Raw genomic sequence first — 16,247 nt, 5'->3', positions numbered from 1 at the left:
GTTTGGATTTTTGTAAATTCTTATTAAACAGCAGCATACTTTTATTTTTTAAATGAAAGAGCAGAGAGTATCATCAGGTATACTTTTAGGTACCTTTGAAACTAGAAGGCTGTTTTATGATACAAACTAGATCTAAAAGAAAAAATTGTGATGTAATTATCATTTAAAATATTCATGTGATAATACATTGTCTTTGTGTATTAAAAATGATTTTATATTTCTCCCATGTGATTTATATTCAACACACAACCTTTTAATATACAAACTTAACAATTTGAATATTTAAATGTTGATAGGTAATTCTAATTTTCTAATTTTTACATTTTGGATATGACATTTCAATTTATCAAGAAAGTATTGGACAGTTTTATGGAATGCTTTGATTATATGTGTTGTTTGATGGTAAAATTATGCAGATTAAATTTGTTTAAAATGTTAATTTAAACTTTAAAAATTGAATTACTATATTAACACTAAATTTAATTTAAATTTTTAAATGATAATGGCAGATAATCTTCACTTTCCATGTTTTTGATTCTGGTAAATAGGAGGCTATGAATTCTAATCTTAATGAAAGTTGTTGATTAATTTAATGAAATGACATTGTTATGTTAGAGGGTAAGGAGATAGCTGTTTGCTGAGATGACTACTGCCAAAATAATATATCTTATCTTTTCCACAAAGGTGTGAAAAGATCACATAAATATGCATTAATTCATATTGTAAACATGCAAAAGAATTACAAAAGTATATATATAAGAATCTCCTTTTATTCTTCTCTTTCCCAATCTCAATTTTGTTCACAGAATTTAAGCCTTTAAGAGTTTGGTATTATGTGTATTGAGAAGTCTGCAATTGACCACACATTGTTTCATTTTTACTTGAATATGATTATATATACACATTTATATGTTTCTGTAGCTTTTTCAGTAATGAAAATATTTCTTAGAGTTACTTCATGTTGATCTATACAGCTCTACTCCATGTTTAACTGTTGGGGTTTTCATTAAACAGCAATGCCACACATTATCTAAACATTTCACATTGCTGGACATTTGTATTTCCCTTCCCTGTTTTTACTATTTTATACAGTGCTGCAATGAAAATAATTATGCATATATTGGAGGCATGTTCTGTGAAATAAATGCATTAATTTAGGGATGAGGCCTTTCTTCCTCTCTTGAGGAACAGCCTCGCAGCTGTCAGGCCCATCTCTGGCTTCTCTCCTCCTCGGAGATGGTGGCCTTTTGCTGTCCAGCCTGAAGGCACATGGACATATCTGACTTGCTGGTCTCATCCTTTTTAGCTTCTTTAGCTATGATTATTCCTGTTTTGTAAATGCGGCTGGAAAATCAGAATGTGTCATTTAAGGTAGTCCTGGAGGTACTTCTTAATTTTAATAGCCTAAACAGAGAGGAATGAATCAATGAAAAATACTGAGGATTTATTTCAAATGGTTTTTGAAATAGGAATTGTAGATTAGATACTGTTTGTAAGGATATTTTGCATGGTTATGTTTTTAGATATATAATTTCCTTATTCTGGTTGAAAGTTTAAACAATGAAGCCAAAACCAAACCTGTTTAATACAGGGGATGGTCTCGAGTCATCATCAGATCGGTGTGTTTTTATTCTTTTGTGGCATATATTGGTGTATGGCTATTTCCAGTTCATTTCAGAAGCAGTTCAGTTTTATTTTGTTTTCCATCTATTGTTTATAACATTCATTTGTCATTTTTGTCATTTTGTAGACCTACCAAGAGCAGCTGTCAGGATCTTAAGCAACATGACATTCCTTTTTGTGAGTCTGTCATACACAGCTGAGAGTGCCATTGTAACTGCTTTCATTACCTTCATTCCCAAGTTCATCGAGTCACAGTTTGGTATCCCAGCTTCCAATGCCAGCATCTACACTGGTAAGGCTCGGCCACGAGGGCTACTTGCAAAATGATCCTTTTGTCCACTAGACTGAAATGGAATGAATGAAGAAAAAGAAAGTTCAGTCTGACATCAAAGTGTTAAATGAGTTGATTATCAGTTACCCATCACCCAGATTTTAGGAGGAGGAAATCATGGAAAGTGTTTTCTTTGGTTCCAGTTATATTTCCTGGGACATGTTTATTGACTGTATTTTGGGAAGGCAGAGTTTTGCATATTTATGTTTTTAATTTTAGAAAATGAAATAAGCAACCATGTTCAAATTTAAATTTGAATTGGTCTTTTTAATGAGTTAGAATGGGCCTTGAAGTGTTAAGTTCTAAAAATAAGTGGTAATGTTGAATATAGATCAAGCCTGTGATATTTCCTCTTCATAAATGTGAACAGATTTTAATTGAATCATTGGAGGTGCTTAAAATTACAAAGGACATTTGTGAATTTTATTTTAGATGTCTTATATCGGCAAAAGCTGATTTTTAAGAGTTTCTGATACATATTCTTGTAGTACTTAGTATCCAGATATTCTTTCTTAGTGAATTTGACACCTAGAAATGTGGGAACATTATTCTCAGATATTGGGGGAGCTTTCAGTGTATTATGTTGTATCATATTCCACACGTGTCCTTGGTGGTATTAAAGAATCAATGCCATGTCTTCCTAAAGGCTCATTTTATTAATAAAAAAATATATAAACAGTGTAGAATAATGATAACTTTTCAGATGTCTTGGGCTCCCATCTTTTCATTTTATTGAGATTCCACGTTCAGGCTCAGTAAGCTTGACTTATCTAAAAAAAAAAAAAAGCAGGAGAAATGATATCACTGTAAAAAAGGAAAGTTGATTTGAAATGTTTGTGTAATTACTTTGTTCTCTGCTTCATCTTATACATATAAAGAGATAAAATTGGGTTCTGATACTTTTTCATAAAAAAAATATCCTGCTGTGGACTGTTATAATTTGGCCTTAAAAATATAGTTTTTTCCGTGTTGATTTCAGAAGCATATGCTTTCATATATTAAGGTAAAATGTGCAGTTGGGCTGTCAGAAAATTGAAACTTTCCATTCCTAATTTAGCTTTTTCACTGACCTTTTGCTGAGTCAGTGACTCTTGGAGAAACCAAGAGCTAGCTTGTAACTAGACGCCAGCTTCTAACTACTAAGGTACAGTGGTTTCAAGCATTTCCCAAATTATGTTTCAACATTAAAAGGTGTTACTGGAAAGAAGGTTCACAGCCAAGTAAATGTAGGGTTTGCTTTAAAGTGTAATAGCGTTCCTCCCTGCAGACCTGTTCAGTGTGCCCACACCCACTGTGAAATTCCCCGAGGCAGATTCAGACTAAGGTGTTTTCCAGATTTATTTGACCACAAAACTCCCTCTAATGGAGGCTCTTTCTTATGAACAATCTTCCTCAGGACAATGAGGAACCACCCTGTGTGCCTGGGTTCCAGCCACACTTTGAGCCGAGCCGTGCTGTCTAGGTCACACCATTTCCTGTAGATTCTCGGTGCTGACCCTGGGGCTCCTGGGCTGAGCTAGGAAGGCCTGAGGCAGTCTGAGTGCGTGTTGACCAAGGCCATCTCTTAGGGCTGGTAGAGAGGGAAGCTGGACAGACATTCTTCGTGGAAAAGTGGAGCAAGAGTCCAGCTGGGTGTTTGAGGGGTGCGAGCGGGGCAGCACTTACCAGGTGTGGCAGGAGAATTGCAGGGTAGACCAGCTGGGGAGTCTGTGCATCGTGCACCACTGCAGCGGGAGGCAGCGGTCTCCAAAGTACCACTGCATTCTGGTTTTGTCAACAGCTGGCTTTCTCCCTTCCTCTCCCTCCAGGCCGCCCTCCTTCCTCCCTCCCTCCCTCTCTTCCTTCCTTTCCTGCCCCCCTTTCTTTCTTTCTCTTTCAATGCAGTGCAATTTATGTAAACTTTAATAGTTCACTGTGTTCTGCTAGTCTCAGCTCATATACTTCCCATTTACAGATAGATAATAAATAGTATCCCTGAAACACAATGCTTAAAGAGGAGAGGGCCGTCTGTTATATTAAGTAAGACTGAGCAGAGATGATAATGCTTTTAAAAACGCCTATTGATTTTTTAATCAATCGAATCTTTCTTACTTGCTAAACATAGATTTTTATTTTAAGGACTTATTTAGATTGAGATCTTTTGTTTTCTGAATCCTTTTTTATGCATGTATAGTGACATGGAGCATTAAGAAATTTATCTGAACAGCATTTTTTTTTTTTTTTTTGTATTTTTACCGGTACCAGGGATCAAGCTCAGGACCACAGGCTTGCAAGGCAGGTGCTTATGCCACTGAGCTAAATCCCCAGCCCCTGTGAACAGCATTTTTAGTTAAATCTTTTATTTTCTCAGTGCTAGGAATGGAACCAAGGGCCACATACATACAAGATAAGTGTTCTACTACTGAACTACACCTCCAACACCCTCAAAATCCTTTTAATTTCTTATCTAGTAAAGTTTTTGAATTTTAGTTCCCTTTTCATTTGAAAAAACTTTATTTGGATAAAGTCCTTGACTTGTCACGACAGTGTGCTCGTGTTGCTTACACACTCCACAGGCGGGTCTTTCATACCCTCGTGGGCCAGCACACCCAGATGAAGCACAGTGCCTGTGTATGGCGGGGAAACAGTCCAGCTGGGACCTCAGAGTGCTCACAGACCTGAGAGGGAACCTTACAAAATGTGAGGAAACGCCATTTAAATGGATGAATAGAAGGCGTGGCCTGCAGAGATCATTTGGCTGGTTGGTAGAGTGCTGTGCTTGAGTTACTTTTCATGCAGCAAATGGCTTTTTAAAGAAAAGCCAAATCTGTCCATTTGAAGGAGGGAGGAATGGTGTCTGTTTTCTGTGGAGGAGCTGCTTGAACAAAAGCAAAGCAAAAGGGAAAGATAAGATAGAGCTTATTCTTGAAAAAAGAAGGGAAGAAAGGAAGAAAAAGAAAGAGAACTACTAAAAGAAAGAAAGCAAGAAAATAAGCAGTTCACCTCTAGATGAGAAAATAGAGGGGTTGTGAAAGCAAGCACATGGGAGTGTGTGGGGAAATGCTTTCAGGCTTTGGGAGTAGGAAACACACCCAAGGGTCTTCAGCACCGCCTAGTCACCCCGTGATCACCCTGGGGGGACCTTGCTGGGGCAGGAGGTGTCAGTGCAGCACGGAACTCAGCCCTGCTCCTCTGTGGGTTGGTGTCGCAGCACATTCTTGCTGGGCAGGGCCTGCCTGCTGACCCACCCCGGGCTGTGATTCCTGCTTGAGATTATATACTATGACGTCGATATTCCAGACAAGCCTGTAAAGGCGGGAAGAGTCCTGACACAGGGGTGGACAGTGTGGCTATGAGCCCTCCCGCTGGGCAGGTCACTTGCTGCTTTGAACTCTATAAAATGAGGGTAATCTTTCCCGTCTCACTGTGTGTCAGTGTTGTTAGAAGGATCAAATGAAGTAGTGAATAGTTATTTACAGTGCAGCTTACCTCACATCAAATACACTCAACAATATAAATGGAAATGTATAGCAGTATATCATAGGAAAGACGATTATTATTTGTGATGATGATGGTTACACTTGAAGTCATGCAGCTGAACAGGTCTGAGGAAGAAACCTCTACAGTCATCATCATCATAAAACAACTGGTGACACTTATGGGGTGTTTACTAAGTACAAGACACAATCAAGCTTTTATACAGATAACATCATTTAATCCATATAATTGAAACTTATGCAGTAGGTGTTACTAATTATGCCCATTTTCCAGATGAGTAAACCAAAGTCAAGGAAAGTATAACTTACTTACAGGCAAATAGTAAGGGAGAGAGTCAGGATGTACTTAGACTCCTTGGAGTCTAAAATATTGTTTCATGCTCGGTATAGTGGCCCATGCCTGTAATCTTAGCACTTGCGAGGCTGGGGCAGGAGGATTGCCATGAGTTTGAGGCCAGCCTGGGCTACATAGTAAATTCAAAACCAGCCTAGATTATGCAGTGAAATCCTGTCTAAAAAAATAATAAAATAAATAATTGACTCATGATTTTAGGTGAAATATGCATAGGCTATTGTCATAATATTGTTCAGTTTTTGCTTGGAATCCCACTTTACCATAGAGGAGTTTAAAGAATTAGACACTGACTTCGTCTTACAGGTACCCTTGGAAAATTTTGTTCTGTTTTTCCACCACAGAATAATCAAGATGCTTATTTCTTTGTTAAGAATCATGATTGAGTTGGGGAGTGAGGTTTTTTTTCCAGTACTGTGAGTTTTATTGGTCTTCAAATAACCAAATATCTGTCCTCAGTGTTCAGCTCCTAGTTTTGGTTTTGTGGATGAGATGCAATTCCAGCCAGTGCCACGGAACTCGAATCACTGCATCTTTAAATGCAAGACAGTGATGAATGAATGACTCTGATTCATTTCACTCCTCTGAGGATATCAACAACAATGTTAGGGCAGTTTTTTTTTTTTTTTTGTTTTGTTTTGTTTTTTTTCTTTTTCGTTTTTATCGGTACCAGGGATCGAACTCACGACTGCCTGCTTGCAAGGCCGGCGCTTATGCCGCTGAGCTAAATCCCTAGCCCCGTTAGGGCAGTTTTTAAAATCCATTTTTGTACCAATTTTTATAAGTATACATAGGTTTCTGTGTGTGTGTGTGTGTGTGTGTGCTGGGGATGAGCCCAAAGCCTCACGCATGCTCGGTGAAGTTAAACTTTACTTAAATATTTTAAAAAATGCTAACGTTAGTATCTAGAGTAATCTAAAGTATCTTAGATATGGATATACTTCAGTGTCCCTTTGACACTGAGACCTGGGCTGCTACCACACTGAAACCCAGCGTACTCTAAGAGAGAAGGGAATTGTCCTTGCAATCAACATTCTGTGGCTTTTCCCAGAGTCCCTCCACTCCAGTCAGTCTTGAAAGATGACTAAAAACTGTGGAGAACTAAATGTGGCAACCATGTGAGTGCTTTGTGTTCTGGACAGAGAGGTATTTACCACATGGAGTTGTGTTTGTTTTTCTTTGATGCTAATGAAACTGTTGTAGAAGATTATCATGGACAATGTCAAGATGCTCAGATTCATTTTACTTTTTTATTAATCAAGTAATGTAAGAAGTGTTTGGGTGCCTACCAATGGCAAGTTGGTATGCGGTTTCTTAGCCAAGACCCGGGTGATAGCAGTCTGATGGGTTCGTTTCCTAATGATGGCTCAGAGGATCCAGAATGACGTGCAGACGCATTGGTGCTTATTGCAGGATAGGGTAATGTATAGGAACAGCATTAAAGTAAAGATGCACTTGGCAGCCTCTAGTTGCTGCACAGCAAGAGGCAGATACCAACTGAAATCTTAAATAGTTTTTCCAAGGCCATGTGCACCAAATGACATTTATTCTCCCATTCTCCATGGAGTTGTATACCTCCTTACCACAGGACAGGTTATTAACTGATTCATCACTCTGGTATCATTAGTGACGTAGGATCCCACACACGATATGTAACTAGTATCAGCACTGTTCTGTTTTTCTTTGCTGTAGGCAGTTTGGTATAATTCGTGGAACCCTCTTTGAATCCTAGATCTGTCATTTAACTAGACATTAATCACACTGCATCTGAGTGTTACTTTTGTAAAATGGGAGTGCTTGTTTTCCAGGGCTATTGCAAAACAGTAAATCAGATAATTATATCTTAAGGCAGTTTGCAGATACTCATTAAAATTAGTTTTTTTCTTTTCTGTTTAACAACTGTTGTTACATTTAAATCTCTATGAGAAGTTATTACTAAGTTTTCTTTTTTATCTTTTTAAAGTTTTTTAAAAATTCTTTAAAAAAATTTTTTATTTGGTATTGGGGATCGAATTTGCAACCACATGCTTACCATATAGGTGCTTATGTGGCTGAGATAAATCCCCAGCTTTTTCATTATTTGAAAGAGTATAAAACCAAGGAAAATAAAACAGAATAAAACCAAGCAAAACAAACCACTGTGAGTGATACAGCACTTCAAAACATTACAAAATCAACAATAGTTACTAACATAATGCCTTTTGTTGTTTCCAAAATGGCTGCAGATACCTTGGGACAGAGTAAAAATCAAACAGAACAGAATGGAATAGAAACAATAAAAAAACAATGAATGCAATAACAGACTTCAAAACAAGACAATAGTAAATCCAAAATGGCTATCATAATATATCGTGCTATCTTTGCAATAGCTGCTCCTGCCATAGGATTTAACATAATCAAACAAAACAAAAGAAAATAAAACGCAACCCAACAAAACAATGAAAATGATGTAGGACTTCAAAACAAGACCATGGGGAATCAACACTGGCTATAACCCTCAGAAGGAGATCCCCCTAGATGCCATACTGCATACCACTATCCACTGAACAGATGATCAGACCACAGGCCATAGACCTGCAAGGTCAGTGAAGCAACACAGCACCACAGGCACCCAGTTGCATTTCAGCTCCATCACTGTCATCATAGCCTGTGTTTCTCCGGATCAGCCGGCTGTCTTGCTAAGTTTTCTATTTAAAACGAAGTATATTAGTCGTATTTACTCTGGGCTACTTCCCCAGCCCTTGAAGTAGGTCTAATTTAGAATGGTATGAAGGTGTTTGTAAAGCCCTACCTGCTAATGGGAGTGATACATGCAAATGAAATTGTAAGATGGGCTGTTTTAGTCTTGCTCACAGGGGTAAAGGAGCAGAAACTCTGGGGCCACAGAGAGTGAGGAAGTACGGGGAGGAATGTTCATGTTGAAAGGGAATTTTGGATCTCTCTGTCTGTTTGCATTGTTCTAAGTCAGTTCACCAAATGCTGAGGATCCTATTTGGCTAGTTTTCTCAAATGAACGACATTTCTTTTGGAAGTCTTTTTATTTGCCAATTTTCAGAGTAAAAACTTATACTCTAAGAAATTTGTGTAGTGACTGGAGCAGTTAGAAATATTATTATAGAAACCCATGGCTTTTATATGTTTATGTTTATATATAATAAACATATGCCATATGTTTAATATGGCAGTGTAGCCATTATTCTTTTTGATGCTCCACTTGCACAGTCTCTGGCCCTGGGTGCCCCTTCAAGGTGGCGCCTATGCCCTTGGTGTTTCCTTGGTAGTCTTAATGGTTGATGGCACGCTAGAAGGTGCTTCCCCACCTTCCACGTTTCCCGCCTTGGGTCCGGGATTAGTCACGTATCTTTAAGGGATCTTGGTTCCTTCGAGAGAAAAATACTCTTTTAGAGACTCTCATCTAGAACTGGAAATGCTCATTATGAGACTCTCTGTCTCTGATCTTTTTAATTTAAAATAAATAGTCTTAAAATTGATATTTGCACTTTAAATGTAAAATGATAGGCTATTACTCTGCTTCTTTGATATATTGTAACTTCTCTCCTCTACCATCAAAAATTTTTCCTAATGAGTTTAACACAATTTTATCCATGTGTGTGTAATAGTTTCAAACCAACTTTCAGTATTATTAACTAACAATAAGTACTAAATGCAACTTTAAACTTCTTAATAGTTCTTTTTATCCTGAAGGCTATGTCCCAGGGTCATTTGAATTAATTCTTCTCTATATGATTATGTCTATTGTGCTATGGTTTGTTTTGTTTCCGATTCTTAGGGATTATAGTTTTTTTTGGTACCAGGAATTGAACTCACAACCTTGTGCTTGCCAGGTAGGCACTGTGCTGCTGAGCTATGTCCTCAATCCTAATGATGTATTTTATATTTTTATGTTGGGCTTGCATTGTAAATTACATAAAGCATTTATATGATTTGAAAATCAAAACCATAAGACAAAATACCAGATTCCATCCTGGTTTCCACCAGCCCTCTCCTTTCCTCCTTAAGAAGCCATTTTGATTAGTTTATCCTTCTTTTCTTTCAACACAGAAGGAAATATGTAAATTATGTATGCAATCTATACTATTTGTCAATGTTCATATTAGTATTTTCCTCTTTCTTATCCAGAGGTTGCCATGCTACATATACTGTGCTCTGCGCCATAATAGCAAAGATACGTTGCTCATTTTTTTTTCTTATGCCATATAGTACTCAAATATATGGAAGAATCATATCTATTCAGTCCCTCTCCCATTCTTTTTGATACAGGCTTTCACTGTGCAATTCAGGCTGACTTTGAACTCACTTTGTAGCCCAGTCTGGCTTATAATTTATGGCAGTTTTCTTACCTCATCCTCCCGAATGCTGGGATTACAGGTGTGCTCCACCACTCCCGGGCAATGCAGTCCCTTATTGATGGCCATTTGGTTGTTTCTATTATTTTGCTATAAAGATACATCTAAGTGACTTCATACTGAATAAACAGTGTTCTAACACTACTTTTTAACTAGTTTAATTGAGCAGCACTCAGTTGGCCTGCACATTGCCTGTCTGTCAGCTTTTCATTACCATCATGGAATCCTTCGACGGTATGGGAAAGAGGTTGCCTGAGACACGGTGTTGGAGGCTGAAAGTCCACACAGCACAGTGTAGGCTCTGGCTCCCTGGCAGATGGCAGAGGCTGGAGCGTTTGCTGAGGAGTCACATGTCAAGTGCAGAAGCAGAGAAAGTTGGGTGGGGCCAGGCTTGCTGCTTTAATAAGCCCCCCCCCCTTGTAAGAACTCACCCATTGTCTGGGGAGAAATACTTAATCCTTGTTGAGGTATTGCACCAGTGACCTCCCAGTGGCCCTGTCTCCTAGAGGTTGTGTCACCTTGCTGACCATATCCAATCCCCAGCACCTGGCGCAGGGTCATTACTGTATGTTACCCAACATTCAGTTCTTGTCCTCTACCCACTCCTGTCCCAGGTCTTAAGCATTTAGTATCATTGTTATAAAAATCAAAGAATGAATCTTTGTGAAAAGACTTTCTAAAATCCATATAAGCTTTTGGGAATGGGTATGAAAGGGGCATCTTTCCTTCAGTAGATGCCAATGCCAGGCTGGCTAAACAGGGGAACTTTTTAGGTTTGCGTGGTGATCTAAGCACAGTGTTAGAGAAGAACTTTCTTTGCATCCTTTGCAGTCCTACAGTACTAAAGTAGAAGTTTTTCTCTCTCCATCGTGGTGTGGATGAAAATGAGGCATATAGAGCTATACAACTACCAATCCATAAAATAAGCCTGTGTTATATAGATGGAGTCGCTCCTCAGAAAAGCTGCTTATGTTTTAAGATTTTTGTCCTTTGTGCTAATTCTCCTCCAACATTTTATGAATTAGGTAGGGTGCATAGCACAGTAAATAAGAGGATCAGTGTTGGAGGCAAATAGATACCCCTGAAAGTTTTGCTGTCTCTGGATCCATCCATGTACCTGTACATTCATTCATCACCCATTCACCCACCTATTTATGAATATTTATAAAGCTGCTGCTTTGGCAATACTGTGCCAGTGTTGCCTAGAGAAGCAATATGAGAACACTGAGGGATCTCACCCTCAAGGGCTTTACCGTAGTTTGGTGACCCTTGCAGTCGGCCTGTGACCCTGCGCACATTTTTAAACATCTGTGACTATCACATATTCTGAGGTACACAGAATGTGTACAGTGGGGTTAGCACAGTGCCTGAGAATAAACTATTCAGTAGCAACAGTCATGCCCACTTAGGAGATATTCTCAGGAAAAGGAATCTAGGGCAGATAAGTAAGCCAGCACTTTGGGCCCATGAAAATCATCCACAAGAAAGATTATCTAGAGGGGATGGATTTTAAGAGCAGAGAGAAAAATGTGGCTAATAGGATGTTCTATTTTCTAAATGGAAGAGAAGAAAAGATACTTGATACAAAAGTGCAAAGCTGACGGTGTTATCTCATCTGAGCTGGAAGTGGTTCAGAGATGTAATATAAATGATAAGAATTAAATTGCTTTAAAAGTGTGGCATGTTATACCTGAAATTGATTTCAAGAGAATCAGTGTGAAACCTCAAACAAGGCTACTGTTCACAATTCTTGGATGGGGGAGAAATTTTGAGTGTTTTAATTTCATATATTGAGCACCATGAGGTGTCCTATCCACTGGTCAACTGAATAATTTAAATGCTTTATTTTACTGATCTCCAATAGTTAGTAGCATGGTCATTATGTCCCATGTGTATGTGTGTGTGTGCACACTTGCATGTGCATATATGCACAAATGTACAGATAAATGCAGACACACAGGCTCAGAGGTCATCCCAGTCAGTTATCTGCATTTGTGCCTCTCCGTGAAGCCCCGAGAAGATTACTGATGTAAACGCTGTATTTTGTTCACAGAGCGAATTTACTTGTGAGTTAAATTTGGGCTGTGAAAGATTAGGGAGCTTTTCAAAAGAGCTGACAACCCAGGAGAAAGACTGAGGCATTGGGAGCAGGAGTAGGAGCATTTCTACCACAAAGCCATTGTGTTCCTGGTTAGATGGCAACCAAGAGGAGCCTCACGGACTCCGTGAAGGGAGGGATGAAAGTATCCACTTCTCTACGATGAGCCATTGACCTAGAAGACCTTTTGCCGTAGGTCAACTAACACATCCTACTGTCCCCCATTCTTAGCTCCTTGAAATCTTCTGACATTTGTGAACAATCTCCTTTTCTAGGCATTCAAGTTAATCAGTGTCTTAGCACTTTACTTTGGATATATGTGATCTATTTTCTGACATTTAAATCATAGATACATAGATAGGTAGGCAGATATACATTCTTTTTCTCCCTTGATACCTAAGATAGAACTGCTATAATTTTTACCTTTTTTGTGGGATACTATAATAGAGTGAAATAGCTTGATAGTTAAATTTCTATGTTTGAGAACAGAAGAATTTCTTACTGGGCACGGTCCCATTTTACCAGGCCCCAGCCATGTTAGAGTGAGCCAGTCTCTGCCTTCTTTGTGGTGAGCCAACATGCTATGAGAGAAGGCTTACGGATTTTGGAGTCAGAAGTTCTGGGTTTGAGACCTACTTCTGTCATTTATTAGCTGTCTCATCTTGGGTTGGCTTAATTTTTCTGGTCTCACTTTCACTAGCTATGAAATGAAATACTCATAATTATTTTTGAGAGCTATTGAAGTTTTCTGAATTACTTATCAAAGCTGGGCATGGTGGTGCACACCTGCAATCTCAGCCCTTGAAAGGCTGAGGCAGGAGGATCTATCACCATGAGTTTGAGATCTGCCTGGGTTACACAGTGAGACTCTTAACTTAAAAAATAATCAATGACAAAATTACCAAGTGTAGTGAATGACATAAATATTCATTATTAATGGAAATGACCCTGGCTTTTCTCCATATTTATCACATAGTCCATCAGCCATACAAAGCTAGGAGAACAGAGTTATCGAAAGAGATAAGAAAGGTGAAAATGGATGATAGAGTATAACATCTTAATTTTATAGATAAAAATAAAGGAAAAGGTAAGAGCTTTCATGGCCTCACAAGCACTGGGCTAGGGACGAACTGGTCTCAGTCTCAGATCCGTCCACAGCTCTATTTCCTTAGAGGTGCTGTCTGTTAACTCATAAAAATCACATCCAGAGCTAATGAATCTCTTGGCTTTTAAGCATAGCTAGGATATGGTTATTACCACACAGGCAGGAAATGCCTTACCCTTGTCATCTAAATAATGAAACGTGTGCTAAGACATTATTAGAAGTTGAAGTAATGTCCTTTTGTAACCGAAGCCATCTTACATCGGACCTCAAGAAATTCACTTCGCTGCCAAGCTCTGCTTCCTGCTGTGGCATTTTTCCATTGGATAAAGGAAGAATTTGAAGTTATTTGGATCTGTGACTGTTGGACCCACTGGATTTGAGGACAATAGTTTATTTTCAAGTCATTGTACCAAAATTCTTCATATATATATATATATATATATATATATATATATATATAGCAATGAAAAGAAGCATAATTTATGTCGCTTTGACTAATGTGAACTTTTAGAAACATTATAGGTACACATTTGTCTTATGTGACAATTTGTGTATATTTTATGTACAGTAGGTTAATATTGTTCTTTAAATTTGTTTAAAATGAATTCTATGTAAATACCAAACTGTTGAAAATGCAATACATTGAACAGATATTGCTGTAGTTTGGATCTAGAATATACCCCAAAGGCCCACTTTTTGAAAATTTGCTTGGTCTCCAGTCTGTGGCTCTCCTGGGGGGCGGAATGACCCCGAGGAGGTGGAGACTGGGTGGAAGGGAGGAATCTGGGTCGCTGAGGGTGCGCACTTGAAGACACACTGGGACCTCCACCATTTCCTGTGTCTTTTTCATTGTTTGGTTACCGTAAGGAAAATAGGCCTCCTCCACCATGTGTCCCTACCATGATACACCCATCAACCGTGTCACCATGTTCCTAAAGCAATAGGGCCTGGAAATCATTGACTGAAACTTCTGAAACTGTGCGCTGAAGTAATCGTGCTGAAGTAATCATTTCCTCTTTACAAGCTGTTTATCTCAGCATTTTGCCACAGCAATAGAAGGCTGACAAAAACTTATATAGTAAATGTAAATACTGAATAAACACATATTGTGGCATGCTTTTAATAACTGGGCATATACTATTTCGTAAAACTGAAATTTTAAACAAATGATCACCTATTGATTTGGAGGGAAAATGAAAGAGATATGATCTCCTTAGTTGATATTTGTAAAAATTTCAAAATAGGGCTCTGCGGTATAAGTTTCTGCCTGGCAAGCATGACTTCCTGAGTTCAATCCCTAGTCCAAAAAAAAGTGAATGAAATGTTGAGTATCAGAAATGCCTTAGAAATGTGTTTAATTTGTATTTGAACATTCATTTTTCCCCATATTAAATTTATAAATGAAGATTGCCATGTAGGCTAAATATCATGTAAAACAAATATCTTTAGAAATACACTAACATAGCTGAAAATCAAGGTTCTGATATTATGTGATAGTTATTTCAGGGAGTTTATTTTCTTATTTCTTGTGTTGATTAAACACAAGTGTGATTAAACTTCAAAGACCAAAATTGGATAAACAATACATAAATAGCCTTTTATATTGTGGTTAAATTATGGATGAAGACTAGCTAAAACCTGCTGAAACTGGGTCTTCTGAATTTATTTACACATACACACAAGCACATGCATTTATATACGATACATAATGCATAATCATACATACTTGCATATCTCATATATATTAATGAACTGCAGCATTTTGTTTTGAAGACTGCTTGAGTTGCTTATCCACAAAATAGAAATTAAAAGTAATTGTCGAGTGGCATAAGATTAAATGTAAATACTTTAAGACTTAAAGTACTTTATAAATGTATCATGGTTATTGCATCATCCTTTGGCTTTCTCATGATCTTTTTCCTTATCTGTATAAGCAGATTATACCATTCCCAGGGCTTTTGTATTGATCAATTAAATAATTGATATGAATGTTCTTTGAAAAACCTATAAAAATTTCCCTCATATTAGTTCAGATTTTTGCTGCTAATTTTAAAGAAAGTTGAAGCCAGCTCACTGTGATATAAAGACATTTAATATTTAGGGGGTGGTGGGCAGGTACCAGGAATCAAACTCAGGACCTTGTGCTTGCCCATAAAACATTTAATCTTTTAATCACAGCATTTGCTTTTTGGTGTTTACCTCATGATTGAAGATAATAATGTGTAAGACCCTTTGAAGTGCATTTTGAGTTTCCTATTGCATTAGGTGGAAAATTAGTCCAATGTACTTTCTTTGGCAGGGAATGTAGCTCAGTGGCAGAGCACCTGTGTATCATGTGTGAGGTCCTGAGTTCACTCCCCAGCACTGCCAAAAACCAAAACCCAACCCCCCGCCAAGACAAGACCACACCAAACCAAACCAAATAAAAAATAAAGGCTAAGGGCAACAAAAAAGGCTTTCACTTCTGAAAAAATGGAGTTTGGAAAAACTGTCTATAGAGGAGGTCTCTAGAAATAAAAATATTTCCCCTTTCACTTTTAAAATAAAATGGAACACCTGTTCCTAGAGAAAATAAGTGGCTTGACTGATTGGGGAAACACACACAAAATTAGCAAACTTCTGTGTTTGCTGCGTGATTATGGGAGCGTAAGTTTCATGCAGATGTGAAAAAGCATTAGATTTAGAATCAGAACACTTGAGAGTCTAGGCCTTATTCTGGCATTAACAAATGACTCATTTAACTTGTGACTCCTCTTCTCACAGCCTCATTTTTATTCTGTCATCTTTGAAAAACGAATTGAAAAGATGATTTCAGATTTTGTGTTACAATAGGATTATAGGATTTTTATTTGTTTATTTTAGAATATCAGAGACTCAGCACAGCTAAAGGCTGAC

At 37.9% G+C, this 16,247-nt stretch overlaps 1 protein-coding gene across 4 annotated transcripts in view; it reads left to right on the top strand.

Moving 5' to 3' along the window:
- Positions 1–16,247, top strand: part of Slco5a1 (solute carrier organic anion transporter family member 5A1) — a 133,089-nt gene that overhangs the window by 77,107 nt on the left and 39,735 nt on the right. For 3 of the 4 annotated variants that reach the window (XR_002789272.2, XM_023561703.2, XM_023561701.2), the window contains one exon: positions 1,751–1,915. The exons of the other annotated variant lie outside the window; for it this stretch is intronic. Coding sequence is in view for 2 of the 3 variants with exons in the window: in XM_023561703.2 (XP_023417471.1) it covers positions 1,751–1,915 (165 nt within the window). In the remaining variant the exon portion in view is untranslated. The remainder of the gene's footprint in view (positions 1–1,750; positions 1,916–16,247) is intronic. 4 annotated transcript variants of the gene reach the window in all.

This window comes from Cavia porcellus, unplaced genomic scaffold (assembly GCF_034190915.1).
Source record: "Cavia porcellus strain 051 isolate PalLab524CR breed Dunkin Hartley unplaced genomic scaffold, mCavPor4.1 scaffold_10, whole genome shotgun sequence".
Classification (NCBI taxonomy): Eukaryota; Metazoa; Chordata; class Mammalia; order Rodentia; family Caviidae; genus Cavia; species Cavia porcellus.
The sequence above is the reverse complement of the archived record's forward strand: the minus strand, read 5'-3'. Positions and strand labels throughout refer to the sequence as shown.